This window comes from Empidonax traillii, unplaced genomic scaffold (assembly GCF_003031625.1).
Source record: "Empidonax traillii isolate 1590-97213 ecotype Southwest subspecies unplaced genomic scaffold, ASM303162v1 scaffold154:size1206225, whole genome shotgun sequence".
Classification (NCBI taxonomy): Eukaryota; Metazoa; Chordata; class Aves; order Passeriformes; family Tyrannidae; genus Empidonax; species Empidonax traillii.
This window is the reverse complement of record NW_020955347.1, coordinates 520,341-541,338: the sequence shown is the minus strand read 5'-3', so window position 1 is coordinate 541,338 and position 20,998 is coordinate 520,341. Positions and strand designations below refer to the sequence as shown.

At 40.3% G+C, this 20,998-nt stretch overlaps 1 protein-coding gene across 1 annotated transcript in view; it reads left to right on the top strand.

Annotated features, from left to right (window-relative positions):
- The first annotated feature begins 99 nt into the window (after positions 1-99).
- The window catches only part of PAPSS1 (3'-phosphoadenosine 5'-phosphosulfate synthase 1), a 41,475-nt gene continuing 20,576 nt past the window's right edge, over positions 100-20,998 (top strand). The window contains exons 1-5 of the mRNA XM_027884726.1: positions 100-401; positions 9,620-9,734; positions 12,873-13,108; positions 14,457-14,595; positions 16,688-16,806. Coding sequence (XP_027740527.1) covers positions 342-401; positions 9,620-9,734; positions 12,873-13,108; positions 14,457-14,595; positions 16,688-16,806 — 669 coding nt within the window. The 5' untranslated portion in view covers positions 100-341. The remainder of the gene's footprint in view (positions 402-9,619; positions 9,735-12,872; positions 13,109-14,456; positions 14,596-16,687; positions 16,807-20,998) is intronic.

Here is a 20,998-nt window from a genome sequence, read left to right as displayed (position 1 = left end):
GCCTCGCGAGGACCCCGCCCGCCCCGGGCGCGTCACGGCGCGGCGCACGCGCGTGTGGGGCTCCGGCCGCCGTCTCTCCTTCCTCCCGTCCCCTCCCTCTCTCTTTCCCTCCCTCTCTCTTTCCCTCCCTCCCTCCCTCCTTCCCTCCCTCTCTCCCTCCCTGCCGCGGGGCCGCGGCTCCTCCCTGCACCACCTTTGGCCGAGCCGCGGGTGTGCGCAGACGACGCAGCTCCCTGGCGGCAGCGGATTCATCCTCGCCGAGCATCAGTCGGGAAGGCGCGTTTTCCTCCCTTCCTTCTCCTCCTCCTTCTCCTCCTTCTCCACTCGGTGCCCCCGCGTCCATGGAGCTGCCCGAGAGCCAGTGCAAGAAAGTCAAACTGAGCAACAGGGCGCCGAGCTGGGTGAGCGGGCAGGTGGGCGCGCGGGGGGAGAGCGGAGGGAAGCAAGGAAGGAAGCAAGGAAGGAAGGACGGAAGGAAGCAGCGGCCGGGCTCCGTGGTGATGTGGCAGTGGGCGGCAGCGGCAGCCGGGACGGGGGGCTCCGTGCCGCGGGCGGGGAGGGATGCGGGGCGGAGGGCGCGGCGGTCCGAGCCCGGCAGCGCAGCGGCAGCCCGGCCGTGCAGCTCGGCGGGGCCGCCGCGGGGGCTCAGCGGGAAAGGGCAGGAAGCCCCTCCGGGGGGGAACCGGGCGCCTGGAGGTTTCATCCCTGGCTCTTCCGCCGTGAGCCCTCGGCTTCCAACGTCTTGGAAGAAGGAAGGCTTAAGAATGCGATGTACAATGTGGCCATTCATAAACCTGGGTTGGCCAAAGACTGAGGTTCTTTGTATGGCGGGTGTGATGTGGAAAACTGTCGAGACAGGGCTTAGAAAAAAAACTTAACCAAAGCCTTCATTCTTGTTCATAAAGATGGGGGAAGATCGGTTTACACCAAAGACCAAAATGCAGCTATTTAGAAAGTACATTGCAGGCTTTTGAGAACATTTGATACTTTCGATGATGCAAGACAAGTGGAATAAAAAAAGATAATACGTTTCTTTCAAACAGTGCTGAGCTGAAACAGGCAAGACATAAGATCCAGAAAACATTTGATATGAACATAAGAGAGTAAATCAGTCTTTGAAGTCTTCCTGTCAGCGGTACAGGCCAGACCTTTCCTATTAAAAGGAACTCTTGCCTGAAAAACGGGGAAGTTGGTGTCGTGCTAAAAACTGTTTGTTAGATGTTGTCCCTGTCCAAGCCTCCTCCACTTTGTACAAGTTCAAACTTGTGTACATAAGACAGTAATTGGTAAGTTACATTCTTCCAATTTCCACAAGGAAGAAGCAAGATCGGATGTGTAGAAGACAATGAAATAGACAATGTCTGGGTGGGGGTAACAAAGCGTATTAGAAAAGTTACTCTGTATTATTTCATTTGTCATAAGCAAAGCCAAGATGGATTTGTCCAAACCAGGGAAATACATTACCAGACATTAAGTATTTGCTGAGTTCAGCTGAGGTTAGCAACCCCCCTCTATGTTACGTGGCAAGCAGAGGAAGTCTTCCGCTTCTCCCTTTTTCTTGAGAGGATCTCAACTGAAATGCTCTTTATAAACCAGTAAGCTTCACCAGGAACAAAAATGCTGCTGATTCACATGCTCCACAGACACAGTGTTCTGGCACTTCTGACTCTGTGTCTGTTCAGCTGAGAGCAAAGTCAAAGCAACCTATTATACCCCAATGGAATTGGCAGCCCCTAGGAGAGCAGGCAGAGTCTTGTCTTCCAAAATTTCTCTGTGCATCCAGTGCCATTCGAAATACACCTCTGTCTATGGAAGTGCCCTTGCTGAGCCCCGCTCTGAGCACAGCAAACTCCCAAGTTGCAGAGCAACACATAGCGTAGCTGCAAACACTGCCGCTACACTAGCTTGGTAGGAAGACATTTGGAACACTTCGTTTAGAGTGGCTCAAATTCCTAACACAACAGGTGTTGCATCATTTCGCAGCTAACCCCTAAAGAGAACTGGCTCCAATTCGTGTTCTTGAGAGCATATTCGGTGGAGTAATTTCTGGCTTTGTTTTTTGTCCATCTCTGATGCCAGCCAGTGAGTCCTCTGGTGAATAGGCTGTCTCTGCCTTTGGTCGTTAACACTGCTGTTAGTGCAGCAGGTGGCACATGAAAATATACTCCTCATAGTACGGTCAGCACTGAGTTGCTTGTATATACAGTGCTGTAGAAGATTCTGGCTGATTTCTGCTGCTGTGATTTTTGAAACTGTCCCAGCTTTAGAGCATCTGGCAAGGGTGGTATAGTCTCTGTAATCAGCAGGAGAGTGTGCATTTGGTACACCAGATTGGGTGGTGCTACATGCAGAGGTGTTTAGATGACTTATTGTATTGGTATCACTGCGGCAAACTGCTTTCCAGTGGGCATTGTGAGGATCAAAGTAAGAATTTTTGTTGTTAGTGGGAGAAAATGTAGTGCTGTAGGCTATGATAGAAAATGGTTTGGGGAATTGTTAGGTTTTTAAAAGACTAAAGGATCTTATCGCTCAGATATAATTTCTGGGCTTGCCCTTCTTTTCCCAAGCACAGTTGTCCAAGTTAAAGCACAAATTTTCAAACCAGAATTTGAGATAGTAACTATTGGAAGGTATTTCTGGCAGATCTTTTGGTGAGCAGGTCCTGAAACCTCATGTAAATATGCGGTTTTAGCCTCAGTGGTAGTGGAATTTTTGTGTTGGAACTATGTCTATTCTCCTTGCTTCTGTTTGTATGTAGACAAAGAAAACTGACAATGTTCCATCTGTTTGAGTTGCTGTTTAGCTATTGAGCCAGTTTGGAGGCAGAAAAGAAACCTTTGGTTATCAGAGCTGATGAATAAACATCATAAAAATGTATTGTTATCAGGACATCCCTGGCTTATAAGAGGCATAGGGTGAGCAAGTTAGCAAATAGCTTAAAAAAATTTTTTGTTAATTGGGAAATGATAAGGGCATTAAAAGTAAGCCTGCAATTCAGAGATGAGGCTGCATGTGTGGTTTTGTGAGCTTATGGGAGTTCTTAGCTTGGTGAACCAACACTGTCATCCTAGAGGACTGGAGTTAGTCACAGCTTCTTGAGTATATACAGTCTGTATACACAGTTCTTTCCCGATACTTCCGATGTCAAAACTGTCTCAGGTTGGTGCTGTAGCTTGGGGTGTCTCTGCTTGCCATGGAAAGATTCACTTCCTTCCCCAGAGGTCTTGCTTTGTGAAAAGTTAAAATTTGATGTAAAGTGACTGTAGAAGCACAGTGTTTCATTGTTGCTCTGAAGTAATTAAGAGTAGCTTCAGCTTATGGCAGTGTATATACCATCAGTCTGTTAACTATGAAACAATTTATCAATAATCTCTTCTTTTGGCTGTCTTTTGATCTAGGCATTGCAACTTAGGTTTACTTTTCTTCATCGGGATTCCTATCTGAGTTCTTACATCAAAGGTATTAGGCACTAATAGCCTGATTTGGCAAAGAAAAATTGTAGATGCAACTTGGCAAAATATCAAGAAAGATAAGAATAAAATAGGTCGTCTATCTCAGCAAATCTGTACATAGAGAAATTGACAGAGTTAGTATTTCCTTTTCACCCTCATTATCTTTCTTTCTTTTGTTCCTGTAGTTTTTGGATGTCTGTGTTTATTTCCCTGGACAACTACCTGCAAAGCTAAAATTTTACCTTTATGCCAGAAAAAGTAAACTGCATAGTTATCCTTCCTTGCTTTTTTATCATTGCAGTTCTCCAGTGCACATCTATGAAACACTTGTTTCTTTAATGCTCCTTTTTTACTTCAGTACAAAGATATTAACCTGTTTCAACAATTCAGATTTCATGTGAAACAAACTGTAGTGAATCACGGTGGAGTAAAGCATTATTTGTGTTTAACATGGTGAGTAGAAGGGAAAATATTAACATGCAGTATTTTTCTGAGTAATGGAGATGCACTTAAAGGGTATCTCAGGGTGGAAGACTTACTTTTATGGGCTTGTCAAAGAGGAAATATCCAATGCTTGTAAAAAAAGCAGAAAACCTTTGTGATTAATGAATGCCCTTTTTTTCAGTAGCCCTTTTACAAAAATGTAGTGTATCCTTTCAGTAGTGACTATTACAGTGAATATAATTAGGCTAAGAATTTTTAGATAGTTTTTTCAAAGAGTACTCATGCATTACACTGAGTTTTTCTATTACACATTTTCTATGTTTAATTTAACGTTGATAATACAGATCTCCAAGGTGAGTCATGCTTTGATAGTGTGTAAAAGGAAATGTCTGTTCTTTATTTCTAGTATTATTTTGGATAGCTGTTTAATTTCATCAGTCCATAGTCATTAGATTTTATATAGTAAAATTTGAAGACTGACTAAATAATTAGAGAGCATAGCCAATATGATCCAGTGAATATTTTTCTGTACCACATCAGTATTGGTAGTAAGTGTGTATGTCAGGGGTAGTAACTAAAATCTTACACTGTTGACAATCCAGTGTTCAGCTAGTTCACCTTTACTTGCTAAGTGGTGGTAGCAAATTGTTTGGTAGCAAATCATTTAGTAGCAAAGTGGATGTGATTAGACAACTGCTTTTTTTTCCCTCAGAAACAGAGAATGGCTTGCTAAATTATTAACTTTTGGGAGCACATCTATAAAAAGTGGTTTTCTGTTGGAAGATAAGGGGGATTTTGGTTCTGCTTTGCCCAGGAGTAGCACTGAGCTGTCTTGTTTGAGTGCAGATATACAGATACAGAAGGTAGGGAGGCTGGCAGCAGTGGGTGTGTTTATGCATGCAGACTGTTTGGGCACTTTAACCTTTAGCCTCAGATGCTTCTGAAGTACGTTATTGTCCCACTGCTGAGCCTGCTGGCTGCTCTGTTGCATTTGTGTGCCTTGTCTTCTAGCAATCTGTTGGCCTTCTCCTTACTGTGATTTGTCATCTCCACTTAGTTGTTATTAATACTTTCTACTTTTTTTTAAGTTGTGCCTTTTTCATCATTTTAAGAATCCCTCTGGCCTGCTTCCCAGGTTTTCCCGTGTTTTGTAAGCCTAGTGCAGTACCCTGGTTGGTTTCTATTACAGCCCGGCTGCAAATACTAGAAAGATCCACTCAGGAGTTCGAGACAGGTTGCAGGTCAAGCAAGAGTGAGCACTTTATTAAGATGGCACCCCTTTATATAGGGGAAGCAGTGAACTTTCTAGAACAGTGGGTGTGAACATGACAAATATGGAAAGGGAAGGAGGGCGTTTGCCCAAACTAAGATAATGTGGGAAGGGTTACAACTTTATATGGATAAGGAGGGAAGGGTTGCAACCATATAGGGAATCAACCAATGAGCAACCAGGGATAAAAAGGGGTAAACAGTTTAAGGGAATTTTTACAAAAATTATGGGGTGTAGTAAGTAAACTCTGTTTTAACAGTAATCTAGAACTCTCTTAGTAAAGTCAATTGTCTCTAATATTCAGTTGACTTTTCAGGGCATCAATTCATCTTCTGTATTGTTCTTCTTCCTTTTGCCCATCTTCCACAGGTTTCAGAGTTCTGGAGTTCCACTGCTTTCTTAGTTCTGGAAAACAGAGAAAACTGATGTAACTTATGGAATATGGACTGGAAGAGGTCTCCTTGGATGAGATATTTGACCTCCAAAGTATGAGTCTGATAATAGACTCATTGTCAGGAGTCAAAAGCAAACTATTTGTGTTTTTATGTATTAATGTAAAAGAGCTAACTGAGACAGTGGCATGGGTTCTGTGCTTTGAGACTATCTGCTATTTATCCAGTGCCTGGTACAATCCAGTACAATTGGAATTAATGAGAAAGAATGTTGCTATTACTGCATTTGTTTGAATGCTGTGTACATTCCTTATGCACAGTATATCTTTTAATTGAAGTACTTAAATTATTTTTGTTGATTTTAATTCCACAATTTATGCATTTGCTCACTGAGATCTCTGATTTCATGTAGAGTGTAATTGTTTCTGCTATAAGAAGAAAGACTTTGATTTTTTTGATTTTTGGTTTTAGTTGACCGTATTGCAATGACTTTGTGCATAAAACAGTTTTGTTTTAGGAGATAAATTAATTGAGGATAACATGATCAGCAAATATAACTTCGTTTTTTGTGGTTATAACCTGTTTGCAGGTCGTGGTTTCTTATGGGTGCTGTAGTATCACAACTGAATTACAGAGTTATTGTATTTAAATCTTTGGTTTAATTTAAAACATTGATTCCTGTGTTGAGTTTCTGTTTGTATTAACTATGAGCCCACTTGTGTATAGAATTGGGGACATACAATCACATAAATTCATAACTTCCAATGAAGTTATAAACTTTTGGGTAGAAGAATGATGTAGCAGCAGTCCTTGAAACCACAAGTAGATACCATTTTTCTCTTAGCTCTATTTAGTGGTGTCTCCCTCTAAACCTATGAACAGCTCTCTGTTAGTTCTCCATAGAGAAATATACTCCCTTCTTTCTTTTTTATGTAATATACTATGTATTTTCATTTTCAACTAGCACTGATACGATGATGAAAGAGAAGACTGCAAATACCTTGCAATATGTTTGTAAGCAAGAGAATTCAAAGCACCATTACACATACCGCTAATCCCTCTCACCCCTCAAGCACACATTCACCCCCTTTTTTTAAGCCTTCTATTTTGTTTGATTGTGTAGGCTCTGTCTGGCTATCTAAGGTCTTGATCTTTTACAAACAAAGTTCATATAGTTAGATACCTTTAAAGCCTAAGGGAATGCCAAGGCTGATCTTCCTGAGGGCTTCCTGACTTTGGATTGTGAAATGTGTTTGACAGTGGTGTCATCTTACGGAAGATATTTGTAGAGCAAGTCATTTTGATGAATAATTTTAAGAAACTCAGTTACTAGCTTTGTTTTAATTAAAATTATGTTACAAAAAACCCATCTTTTAAAGTAAATTCTTTAATAAGTTCCTTAGGAATAGTACTTTCTTTAAATATTTAGAATCTATGATAAATATCTCTCTTCTGGAGACTGAAGATGCCATACATAATGGCAGATTAGTTTAAAAGTGTTAGTGAACTGAAATTTTGAAGAGACATGCATAGTTTGCAATGAAAAAGCCTTTTGAGAGTTAAAAGTAAGCCAGTAGTTGGCTGTTTTATGACAGAGACCTTTCGCTCAAAGAAAGGGAGAATCCATTTGACGTTCTTTGATTTAAATTCATAAAAACAGAGACTCAGAATGTATTTTGTTAGGAAGGGACCTTGAAGATCATCTAATCCCAACCCCCCTGCCTTGGGCAGGGACACCTCTTACTAAACCAGGTTGCTCAAAGCCCCATCCAAACTGGCTGTCAACACTTATAGGGATGGGGCATCCACAGCCTCTCTGGGAAACCTTTTCCAGTGCCTCACCACCCTCACAGTAAAGAATTTCTTCCTAATATCTAACCTAAACTACTTTTTGCCAGTTCAAAGCCATTCCCCTGAGTCCTATCCCTACATGCTCTTGTAAAAAGTCACTCTCCAGGTCTCTTGTAGGCCCTGTTTAGGTTCTAGAAGTCTGCTGTAAAGTCTTCTTGGAGCCTTCTCTTCTGCAGGCTGAGTAACCCCAACTATCTCAGTTTGTCCTCACAGAAGAGGTGCTCCAGTCCTCTGAGCATCTTTGTTCCTTCCTCTGGACTCGTTCCAACAGGTCTGTGTGCTTCTTTTGTTGGTGGCTGCAGAGCTGGATGCAACACCTGAGACTGGGTCTCACAAGAGCAGAATAGAAGGGAAGAACCACCTGCCTTGATCTGCTGCTCATGGTTTTTTTGATGCAGCCCAGGGTTCAGTTGGCTTTCTGGGCTGCAAGTGCACGCTGCTGGGTCATGTCTCGCTGCTTGTCATCCCCAAGTCCTTCTGTCCAGAGCTGCTCTTAATCCATTCTCTGCCCAGACTGTGTTAGTGCTTGGGATTGCCATGACCCAGGTGCAGGACCTTGCACTTGGCCTTTTTGAACTTCATGGGATTCACACGGGCAACCTCTGAAGCCTGTCAGGGTCCTGGATGACATCCCTTCCCTACAGTGTGTCAACTGCATCACACAGCTTGGTGTTGTTGCCAGTCTTGCTGAGGGAGCACTCAATCCCCTGACACTGACCAAGTTGTTAAACAGTGCCAGCCCCAGTACTGTCCCCTGAGGAACAGCACTTGTCACTGCCCTCCACTTGGACACCGAGCTGTTGACCACAGCTCTTAAGAGTGAGACCGTGCAGCTAATTCCTTATGCACCAGGTGTTCCACCCATCACATATGTATCTCTCCAGTTTAGAGACAAGAATGTCATGAGGGACAGAGTCGTGTGCTTTGCACAAGTCCAAGTAAATGGTATCAGTTACTCTTCCATTATCCACCAACACTGTAAAGCCACTGAATTTGTCAGGCATGATTTGCCCTTAGTGAAGCCATGTTGGCTGTCACAAGTCATCTCCTTAATTTTTTTGTGTCTTAGCATAGTTTCTAGGAGCTTCTGCTCCTTGATCTTGGTGGGCAGAGAGGTGGGGTTGATGAATTTGTAGTTCCCCAAGTCTTCCTTATTTCCCTTTTTAAAAAATGAGGTTATGTTCCTCCTTTTCAAACATCACCAGACTATTGTGACTTCTCAAATATAATGGATTGTGGCTTAGCCACTTCCTTCATTTGTTCATTCAGGAGCAGCAGATGCATCTCATCAGGTCCCATGGACTTGTGCACCTTCAGGTTCTTGAGAGGGTCTCTAACCTCGTCTTCTCCTACAGTGGGCAACAGTTCTTCATTCTCCCAGTCCCTACCTTTGCCATCTGTGACTTGGGCAGCATGGCTGGAGCACTTGTCAGTGAAGAACAAGGCAAAAAAGTCATTGAGTACCTCAACCTTCTCTATGTCTTGGGTAACCAAGTCTCCTTTTTCCTTCCAGAGAGGGCCTGCATTCTCCCTAGTCTTGTTTTTATCACCAAGGTACCTACATAGAAGATTTTCTTGTTGCCTTTGACATCCCTGGCCAGATTTAATTCTGTTAGGGCTTTAGCTTTCCTAACCTGATCTCTGGCTGCTCAGGCAGTTTCTCTCTATTTCTCCCAGGCTACCTGTCCCTGTTTTCACCCACCCAGGAGTTCCTTATTCCTCCATGCAGGTCTCCTGGCTTTTTTTTGCCTGACTTCCTCTTTTTTGGGATGCATCACTCCTGAGCTTGGAAGAGGTGATCCTTGAATATCAAACAGTTTCCTCTTCCATCCCGGGCTTTATCCCATGCTGCTATATCAAGCAGATCTCTGAAATTATTTGAGTAGAAGTCAAGTCTAGCAGCTCTAGCAGTTCATCTGTCTTTTTTATAGTTGATTTTTCTTAAACAAGTTGTGTTTGAAAGTAGTAGTTGATTGGTCTGTCAATTCCAAGCTTCACAGAAGGAGCACAAGGGATGTGGTTTGCTATGGGTGACTTTTCTAATTTCATGTGTCTCCTTTGACCAGTTCAGCAGCTGATGGATGGCTATTGTTTTTACTTCCATTTGCCTGTCTCCAAGTCTTTATTTGTGCCTGTGAATAAGTTTCAGTCTAGTTTACCAACTCACCCTTTAGAAGTTGAAAAGACCTAATAAACTTCTTCTTTTACAGGGAATGCAAAGGGCAACCAATGTTACCTACCAAGCTCATCATGTCAGCAGGAATAAAAGAGGCCAAGTGGTAGGAACAAGAAGTGGTTTTCGTGGATGCACGGTCTGGTTGACAGGTACAGTCATGGATTTCTGAGGATCCTTTTGTTTTAGTTACTCTTCTGAAAAGCTACTTATCTGTAGCTCCTTTTTGCATGCAAAGTTGAATGTTTGTGAAATCTAAGGCCTTGATGCAATTTTATTACTATTTTTAGGTAGACTAGCAGGAAATTGCTTTGGGACAGATAGTAACTCTAGAATGTATTTTGTTCAGCGCTCTGGGAGGGTTGTTTTTCTTGGTACTGTCTACTGCTTAATTCTGGTTGAATTTTGGAATATATGAGGCGTTTTGGTTGGTTTTATTTTCTGTGTAGGTGTGTTTCTTTTATTTTCTTTTTTTTCCCTGTGTTTTAACCAGTTCTGGCTCTTTGTACTGTCCATTATTAACAAATTAAACCTAACTTTTTTTTTGGTAAGAATCTGTATTTCTGAATTGATTCTTTAAAGGCCTCTTCTCTTTGGAATGTTCTTGTTTCCTTTGGTTGAAATAATTTTTTAGTATAAGCTTGTGCCTTTGGAAAGTAATTGCATGTCGAGGCAATGCATACTGGGAGCTATTTTTGAAATCAGCAATGTGGGTTTTTTTCTCTGAATTGTTTTGATTGTAAAAAGAGGGGATAAATAATTCTGGAAGACAGTTTTATTTCATAACTGTGAGGGGAATTTTTTGTTCTGCCTTTCAAAGTTCTTGGCATCTTTAATATATTTCCTTTAAAGTTACTTTTAGTTAAAACTGAAAATAAAAAATAAATCTAACAAAATGTGTAATTTAATTGGTTTTTAAACCATTTAAAGCACTGTTGTATTGCAACACAAAAGATCTTGAAAGAGTATTAGAGAAACTTACTAAGTTAGGTAAAATTTGTTTCCACTAGTGTTAATGAAATGTAAAGCAGTAGTTGATAACACATTGCTGAGAGTCATTCCAAACAGATTTGATACAGTAACTTGCTTTCACCTATTTCTTTGGTAAAAGAATGGAGCCCTTTCTCTCCCTGTTTATGTCACATAGCTCCAGCCTGTCTCTCAATGCTCAAATGATCTGGTAGGCTGCCTTTCTGTTTCTCCTGGTAATTCATTAATACCACTTTGAAAAAAGTCACGATAAAAATGTTTTCTCAGTTATCTACATGGCAACATTTTCCAGTCAACATTCTTTTTAAACAAGTGTAATCTTAATGCTCAATTTCCTTTTCTTGAGGAAGAAGGGTGGTGGTAACGTATTTAGAGTGTGTGTGGGAAGCAAGGTTATAGAAAATGTTTGAGCAGTAATGTTAGGGAATGAAAAGGATGGTAGGCATTGTAAGCAATATTTACCATTCTAGAACTGTGCAAACATGATTCTTCAAAACTCTGTGAAGTGTTGGAATAACAGATGAAATGCTGGTATACTCCAAGATTCTTTCACCTCGTAAGCACTCATGAGGTGGGAGTGTATGGAAAGTTCCTTCAGAGGTTGATTTTCATTTTTAAGCTAGCCTTTATTTGAGAGCTGTTCTAATAAATGTTGAGCTGACTCAACGGGGTCCTATTAAACAAAACCCTGAGGAATGTGTCAAAAATATGGAAACCCACTATTTCCATGTGCAAAATAATATGCAGTTTTGAGAGTGTAAGTTATTTTAAAGACTTGTCAGCTCTAAGACTGTTTTTTTGGATTCATTAATGTATAACCTTAACTTTTGCAATTCATTACATATTAGGGACCAAATGGTGTGTGAAAAGCATTTGAGTGAATAGCAAGCTAGATGTGGGGACAAAAATGGCAAGTCAAAGTCTGCATCAGTGAGGAGTAAATGATGAAGTTGCTGTAATTTTATTTGAACTATCACACCTATTTTCTGTGATGGGGGCGTGCTTAATTGCTGCCAAAAGAAGATTGTTCTGTGTTCTGCCTTGTGTTCCTTCTCGTCTTGCACAAGTGGTGGTGCTTGCACAAGCAAACCTTGAGCTGATTCAACTTGCTAAATCAGCAGTGAACTTACCACAGCTTCCACACACATATGAAAGGAAAAAAAAAAGAAAAAAAAAAGAAAAAAAAAAAAGAAAAAAAAGAAATGGGGAGGAGGGAAGGCTAGCAAACTGACTTGGTTATTGGTAGTAGTGGGCACCAGAAGAAACAGTGCAATGACTCCTTTTCTTTTAATTACCCTAAACACCTTAAGTTGTCAAGGTTTCCTTTGCACTTTGTGTTTTCTTAGAACATGTTTGCTAGCATGGAAGTAATACCAAACTGCTGGTTTGTGTCCTTTTTTTTTTGGTCTTTCTTTGATAGTTAGAATAAATCTTAATTACCACTAATAAAGATAAAAACATTTTTCTTCACCCATTAGTGCTACTTTTTTTATACTACCATTACTTTTTTTTAAATTATTTTTCCTGCTTAAAAGATAAATGTCATCTTATGAAGATCTGAGTTTGTGCTCCATTTAGGAATTGACTTCTTGGTATAAGCTGAAGCATGTGCTCCAGCTAAACTGAAATCTAGTCTGAAAAATTATTTAAACAAATTTCCAACTTCAAACAGTGGACATTTTAGGGCCAGCAAGGCTTCTGAAATATTTAAAGGTTTGTTGCCAAAGATTCTGAATTGGACCAGAGTTTGATATTATAATTTTCTTTGCTCGTTGCTAACACATGCCAGTTAGTGGAGCATGTGTGAGAGTGTGAGAGTTTTGAATGAGTTTGGTTTTGTCTGTGTTGTCTAATTCAGTGCTATTATTCTGCAGGGAGTAAGAACAAAATGTGGTTTTGGCCTGATTGCATTTCTTTTGTTGACTAAGTTCACTTCAATATGAGGTCTTTCCTTTGTCACATAAACATAACACCTTAACTGTGTTTGGTTTCAGAATTTAGTGTGCTCTGGTAGTAATAATTGCCAGTGGCAGCACTATGGAAAGTGCATGACTTCTATAAGCAGCTCTCAAGGCCAGACTCTTTGACCTGCTTCGAATTACACACTTAACTTTGTGCCTTACTCTCCCTATACCAACTGTGTAAAAGGCTTGGCCTGTATTCCAGGTAAGCATGCCCAAAAGGCATTGCTGCTGATGCCTGTCACTTTGGGATTTTCATACTAGCAGCGGTATGTATACTGCAACTTGCCTTAACTTGTTTCTGAGCTTACCTATTTATATTGTTATTGAATGTTTTAGGTCTGTCTGGTGCTGGGAAGACAACAGTGAGCATGGCACTGGAGGAGTATTTAGTATGCCATGGTATTCCATGCTACACTTTGGATGGTGACAACATTCGCCAAGGCCTTAATAAGAATCTGGGTTTCACACCAGAAGATAGAGAAGAAAATGTCCGTCGTATTGCTGAAGTTGCTAAATTGTTTGCAGATGCTGGTCTGGTGTGCATTACTAGTTTCATCTCTCCTTATACTCAGGTAAATGTGAAAAACAAAGTGAAAAACATCTACATGAAGAGTAGGAAAAATAAAAAGCACAAAATGTCACTCAGAATTTTAGTTACAGAAATCCCTCTCTGAACTTAGCCAGAATCAAATACTTGCTTGGGTTTTTTTGGTGACAGTTATGCTTTATGGAGATTACTCAAATCAGAAACATTAGTCTTAAATGTGAAAAAAGTTTACATTAGTTGTATAACTAGAACTGTCCTTCAGTCTATTAAGGCAGAATCATTAATATTAGGAACAAGGCCAAATGATGCTCCAAGTAAGACTCTTAAAATGACAGTATCTTGTTTGATCCAGTACTTTATAAATATGAAGACTAAGTATACATTTAACCTCAAGACTGTCTTCAGTTAAATTGTTTTTAAAAGCATTTTTTCCTTTAGTGAATTAATAGTGTGAACTTTATTTTTACCAAGTGGCTTAAGGCAAAAATGTTTTAATTGTCTGTTATTCTTTTTACTTTATTTCATTTTGTGTATACAACATAACATTATACAATACTGAAAATCAACCTAAATCCACATTCACACTGTTTTGTCAAGACCGTTTTCATCTGTGTATGAGAACATAGATGGGAAAGACAAAAAGGATATGTGAACACCCAAGTATCTTGAAGAATGACCCAGAGGCTTTAAGCTTAGACATTTGTAACATGTGTTATTAATGAAAATGACGTGGTATTTTTTTGGTTATTGTGGTACAAACAGTTCTTCCCATAATAATTCAGGGAACTCAAGATCCTCTAGTAAAACAGAAGTCTTTAGATATGAGGAAAATAACCGAATTTAGTAAGAGATGGTTTTAGTGGATTTTTGAAAGCTTTTTTTTTTCCTCTAAGTGCAACTCACCCATTGTTTCAATGCTTGCAAACCATAAAAATAATATAGTAGTTTGACTACACAAGTCTTGTCAGATTAAAGAATGTAGAGAAAACTGGGCCTCTGGAGAGGAGGATGGTTATATCAGGAGCAGCAGGTAACACCTCCTCTTGACTGTACTCAGCTAGGTGGCTGTAACTCCTAAGATATATATGTATGTATAGAAAATCCTGCACTAAATGTCTGGGTTTGTTTTTTTTATAAATCAAGTTAATGTAAAATGACTCATATCTTCATATCAGCTTTTACCATGTGATGTTCTGTAGCCAAACTGATGCAACGTGCAGGGTATAAGTTGATCAAATCATGTTTCTTTTTTCAAACTTTGAAAGCTTGTTTACATTTTGCTAACTGCTTCTTTAAAATGAACTTCAAAAGCAGAAGGACAGTAGTAATATGTGGGTGCAATTTTTAAGAATATTTCTTCTGTTTTCTTTCAGGATCGTAATAATGCCAGACGAATTCATGAAGGGGCAAGTTTGCCTTTTTTTGAAGTATTTGTGGATGCTCCATTGCATGTCTGTGAGCAGAGAGATGTTAAAGGACTCTATAAGAAAGCCAGGGCTGGAGAAATTAAAGGTGAACCTAAATGTAGTCACATCCTTTCTACATAAGTGAAACTTCGGTGTAATTTGACTGTGTAAGGGAATGTGCTCAAGTCTGTGAGTGTACCTCTCTTAAAAACAGCATGGACTGAGGACAGGACTGAGAAGAAAATTGGGATCAATTTCTAACTCATGGAACTGACTGTTTAAATATGTAGGATGGTAAAAGGGCAAAAGTGTCAGTCCTCACACTGAAAAACCTCGAGCAGATGACATAGTTTCTGTTGCAACCTCTTATGACTGAGGATTAATCTGTCTCTTCTGTATGTCCATTGAGTGGTTAAAACAGAGCCTGATTCTTTCTAAAGTCTATAAAGAGTTGCTAGTTTCTTCTAGAAAATAAAGCATGATCGCTATCTCCCTGTGAAGACCATTAAGAACACTTCTTAAGAGGCAAACTTTTACTTTGAAATTAAGGTTTTATTCTAGTGCCCATGAAAATGATTTCGTATGCCCAGCCTCGGGTCAAGATTTAAGTATAACCTGCAATAAAAACAAGCTTAGCTATGCAATCATTCATTGCAAGTATTATTTCAAGTGCTTCTTTGCTCTGTGTTACATTTAGTTTGCAGAGGTTGATGATAGCTCTTTTAACCCATATTTATTAGCAAAGTAAGTTTTTAAAGTAATCACTTTCGGGGCGGAATTTGCAGATGCTGTAATGATGATACTGTTAATCAAAAGTGATATAAACTTCAAGAAATCTAAAACATTCTACATGAGTGGTTGCTTGATTCTTCAGAGCTAGTGGTTGCTAGTACTCCAGAATATCATGTGAAGGCCATAAATAAATAATGGTTAACTAAGGTTTGTTCAGATTCAAAGCAAGATGGCTGGAGCTTGCACGATACAAAGATACAGCTCTGTACAGAATCCTTATTTGTGCTGTAGAAAATCCTTAATATTTTGTTAACTTTACAAGCCCCGTAATGGAACTGTGTTAACTGTAGAAGTGGTAGTGAAATATACAGTGCCTGAGTAAGCTAATAGTGGGTCTAGCAGTGGCTGTATCTTATGACCTCTCTGATACATGAAGGATGAAAGTTCAATGAACTTGCCAGTTCCCAAGGAATGTCAGCAACTGTCATCTTCTTTTTCTCTGGCAACGGTAATGGGACACTTTGTTTGCCTCCTATTCCCACTCCTCCAGTAATCAGATCCTTCTACAGTAGATAGCAGTTTTTGGAAGATACCAGCCTTTCTTTATCACATGGGGTACTGCAGCAATTGATATTTTTCTTAGATGGGGAATTAAGCTACTAAGTTTGAGGGTATTTAAACCTGAAGCGAAAAACTCTAATGTTTGTATTTGCACTTGTGGAGAATGCAGATGCTCAGTTGCTGTAGCCCAACTGATATTCTTTGCCTTTGGCCTTGATTTTTCCTCCTTGTTTATGCATAGGTGGTCAGAATCTCCACTATTTCAAAGCAGATTGCTAGCTAAGTAGGCCAGAACAAGTGTTACTAGTGGCTTGTGCAGTCTGTGACAGTTGTTACAACTATAATAAAAACACACTCATCAGTCTTACATTAGTAGCTATCTTGAGATGAGCATATTAGCTAAACTAATGTATTACGTGTTGGAATTCCTTACTTCTGAGTACGGCTTGGTGGTATGAACGTAAATTTACATATGTACTGGAGGTTCATAATATTTTTAATTTTATTACGTTTTTTAAGAAGAGTAACAATGAAAGCTAATGATGAAGGACAGTGGATGTCTGACTAACTCTGGGTTGACGTGCATAGTTCTTCTGTGTTCTTTTTCTTCAGTGCTCCTTTTCTATTCACAGTAAAAATCAAATAGCTTCACCAACAAAAATTTGCTTTGTATGTGCTGCAGAATGCCAAAGTTTGATGCAGTCAGATAGTAGGATTAGCAGATAGCCTGACAAAGAACTAACCTGTTGATTTCCCTAAGAAATCCTATATTAAGGAAGCTAAAACTCTGGGCTTTTGACCTGTTGTGTTGGGTTGTATCTAAAAAAACTGTCTGTGAACTGTGTTGAAATGGAGTCATCTTCTGGAAGGAGTCACCTAAGATTTTTTTTTTTTATGTTCTCTAGGTTTTACTGGGATAGACTCAGAGTATGAAAAACCAGAAGCCCCAGAGCTTGTGCTGAAAACGGATTCCTGTGATGTGAATGATTGTATACAACAAGTTGTGGAACTTCTTCAAGAGAGGGTGAGCACAAATGGAGACATATCTCAGGAACTTCTTTTGAAGTATTTGTGCCTTCAATCTGAATGTACATGCTGGGACAAGCAAAGGCAGTATTTAAGAGTTGAAGGCTTGTACATCTTTCAATTCCAGCTTTTAAACTTGTCCTATTGCTTGTTTCCTTTTCAAATATGAACTTTGCAACAACATTGATCTCTAAGTGAAATAGGTTTTAGACAAGTGGAAAAATAATTTATATTAATTATCATAACTAATATATGGAAGGTAGAGAAGGCTGTCTCAGTTGTTATGGAACCAACAATGAATACTGACTTACAAATGCTACCAACCAATGTTAAAGAGTCTGAAATTTTTTACTTTGTCTCTATAGCATAGAAATTAAGGTATAGGTATGAAGAAGCAGGGATGCACTTACACAGTTAAATAGGGGCTGCTGTGCTTGTGTCTGGTTTCCCTTGTTTTCACTGTTTTTCTTGCACTAGTAAAAGAGGTCCCGCAATTGTGTAATGAGCAGTTCAGGAAGGTGACCTTCTTGACACGGCTGAGTTGAGTTTATGTTTCATAGCTTATGAAAAGGTGGGTCTCCTTCCTTGTTCCTACCTGCAATCTACACCATTCTTTTTGAAGTCTCTGGGCAATCTCCTGTTTTCTGATAAGTGGATTCAACTTATTACTCAACCCCACTCGGAACAAACCCACCAGAGAAAACAAAACAGACAAAAAACCTCCAGACCCAAGCCTAAACATGAAGGCAACCATGAGATGGCTTTATCCTCTTGAAACCATACACCCAGAATTTGCTAATCCTCAGGTATAAGAAATATGTCTCCTTACATTTTTATCTATAGTCAGGGGGTAGTGGGATGAAATTTTAGACAACTATTTTAATTGAGATACTCTTACAGACAATTAATCATGCTTTTTGGGGACTGGAACAAGATGATCTTTAAGGTCCCTTCCAACCCAAACCATTCAGTGATTCTATGAAATAAATTGTTTGGCATTATGAAGCCATTTGTCACCATTATGAAAACATGTGCCTGTGCTGCCAAAAAGACTGCCTGCATACTCTGCTGTAATAACAAAAGCATAGCAAATTGCTCAAGAGATTCAGTTTTGCTGTTTCATGTGACACTTGTGAGACCTTGTCTGGATACCATCATCAAGTTTGTGCCCTTCTCCTCACCCAGTAGAAGACAACCATTGATGTCCTTCTGTGAATCGAGTCAAAGGTCACCAAGATGGTCAGAGGCTGTAGTATGTCACTGCAGAAGGAGAGATTGAGGGGAAGTGGACTTGTTTAGCCTGGAGAAGGGAAGGCTAAAGGAGTTCTTGTTGCTGTTTTATCATCCAAATAGGAGGGTATAGAGAAGACCGATGAAGACTTTTCTCAGAGGTGCACAAGAGTAGGATGAGGGGCAACAAACATGAAATGAAATATAGGAAATCCAAGCTAGACACGGGGAAAAAAAGTCTTCCACTATGAAGATCAATTATTAGAATAAGTTGGTCTAAGTGTTTGTGGGTGCTCTGTCCATGGAGATACAAAATATGTTATTGGTCAAGGTCCTGAGCAGCCACCTGTACTGGGACCAATTTTGAGGAGAAGGCTGGGCTAAGTGACCTCCAGAGGCAATCAGCATCAGCAAAGAAACTACCACCACAGTCTGAGGTGGCATTTAAAAACACCAGAAAGACCAGTCATTGGTCACAGCCAGCATGTCTTCATGAGAGTCCTGCTCATCAAACTTGATTTCCTTTCATGACAAAGTAACCTACCTAGTTGATCAAGGGAAGCCAGTTGATTTCAGTAAAGCTTTTGATCCTGTCTCTCACAGGATCCTTCTGGATAAAATGTCCAGCCCACAGCTGGACAAACACATCATGTTGGTGGGTGAGCAATTGGTTCATGGGTTGAGCACAGAGGTGATAGTGAATGGGGTGACATCAGACAGGTGACCTGTCACTAGTGGGGTTCCACAGGGCTCCATCTTGGGCCTTGTGCTCTTCAACATCTTCATAAATGACTGGGACACAGGACTGAAAGGGATACTAAGCAAGTTTGCCGATGACACAAAACTGGGGGGAGCTGCTGACTCCCTCAAAGGCAGGGAGGCCCTGCAGAGAGACCTTGTCAAGCTGGAGCACTGGGCAATCAGCAACCATGTGGAGTTCAACAAGGGAGAGTGCCAGATCCTGTACCTGGGATGGGACAACTCTAGATGTTCATACTGTTCAGACTGAGGAATGAGATACTGGAAAGCAGTGCAGTGGAAAGGGACCTGGGGGTCCTGGTTGACAGCAAGTTGAATATGAGTGAGCAGTGCCCTGGCAGCCAGGAGGGCCAACCATATCCTGGGGAACATCAGGAAAGCATCTTCAGCTGGTTGAGGGAGGGGATTGTCCCTCTCTGCTCTGCACTGGTGCAACCTCACCTTGAATACTGTGCGTGGTTTTGGGCACTGCAATATAGGAAAGATATTAAGCCATTAGAGAGCATCCAAAGGAGGGCAACAAATATGGTGACGGGCCTTGAGGGGAAGCTGTATGAGGAGCGGTGGAGGTCGCTTGGTGTGTTGAGCCTGGAGAAGAGGTGACTGAGGGGAGACCTCATTGCAGTCTACAGTTTCCTTTGAGGGGAAGAGGAGGGGCAGACACTGATCTCTTCTCTGTGGTGACCAGGCACAGGACCCAAGGGAATGGCCTGAAGTTGTGTCAGGGGAGGTTTAGGTTGGATATTAGAAAGAGGTTCTTCACCCAGAGGGTGGTTCGGCACTAGAACAGGCTCCGCAGGGAAGTGGCCACAGCACCAAGCCTGACAGAGTTCAAGAAGTGTTTGGACAACACTCTCAGGCACATGGTGTGACTCTTGGGGATGGTCCTGTGCAGGGCCAGGAGTTGGGTTTGATGATCCTTGTGAGTCCCTTCCAACTCAGCATATTCTGTGATTCGGTGATTCTTATTATTTTGCCATCATTTATATTGAATGCATTGAGAAATAGTTTAGAAATATTGTATAACTTGTCCTTTGGTAGAATTAAGCTTTGATTAAAATTACCGCCTTAAAATGGTCACTAGATGGCTTGCTAGCCTAGCATTTTCCCAAAAATTCATTCAGTTGAAGACCTATGGATTCCTTTTGCTTCTGGTTTTGTCGGATTTTTTTAGACCTTAGTTGTTGTAAATACCACTTTTATGTGTGCAAGGGAATCTAGGTTTACTAGAAAACTAGAAGTTTTCTAAATGTCAGACACAGTGTCGCTGGAACTGTCTTCAGGCTGTTTACATATGTATAATGAAGTAGGTTGTTGACAGAAACTGCATTGTGAAACCTTTGTTATGCCCATTAGTGGGGCACTAAACCCATGATAATCTCTGAAGAGTTCTTTTTAATAGGCACATTTATTTTAAGCTATTGATGGTTTGTAAAATTAGGACATTCTAGCATGGTAATGAGCTGGGTTCCAGAGGGAAATCTTTGAAGCAGCATAATGTGTACTTGTTCATTATACTGTTCCTTACAGGAGGCAACACCTTCATTTGATTCTGGGCTTATTGCTGTGGCAGGAGTCTGTTGCAGCTCTTCTAGGCTGTCTTACTGTCTAATAAGATCTGCCTTCAAAATTATGTCTGATATGTAACAGACTGAGCTTTTCCTAATAAAACACTTTCTCTAAATGCTGGTTTAGTTTGTTTTCCTTTTATTTGTCTTTGAAGATACGAATTATTTAACAGCCAGTGAGACTCACCACATCTCTTTACTCCTGCAAGTCATTTTATCTCCCACTTGCTTTCACCATCCCACTCCCTTTGTTTTACTTTCCATGGAAGTAGTGCCTGATGTCTGATACATACATTAAATTCCTGAGCTAACGGTCTGTTTTTAGGGGTTGGTATATACTCTCCTGTAAGGGTGAGGTTTTCTTCTGAAAAAGTAAAACATTACTTTACAAAGGTTTCCAAAACACTGAAAAATGTGTTTTAAAAAGAACCATCAGCCTCTTTTCACTCATTTTTTTGCTACTGAACATCACTGGAACATTTGAGTCAGTTTTGACATATTACAGCATCTGTTGTTGGGAGGAGACTCTTTACAGTTTATCATGATGTCCTTTTCCTTTTTTTTTAATTATATTTTTATCCTTGTGTTCATATCTTATAAGAAGCATGAGGTCTTGAGTTTTGAGCACTGTGG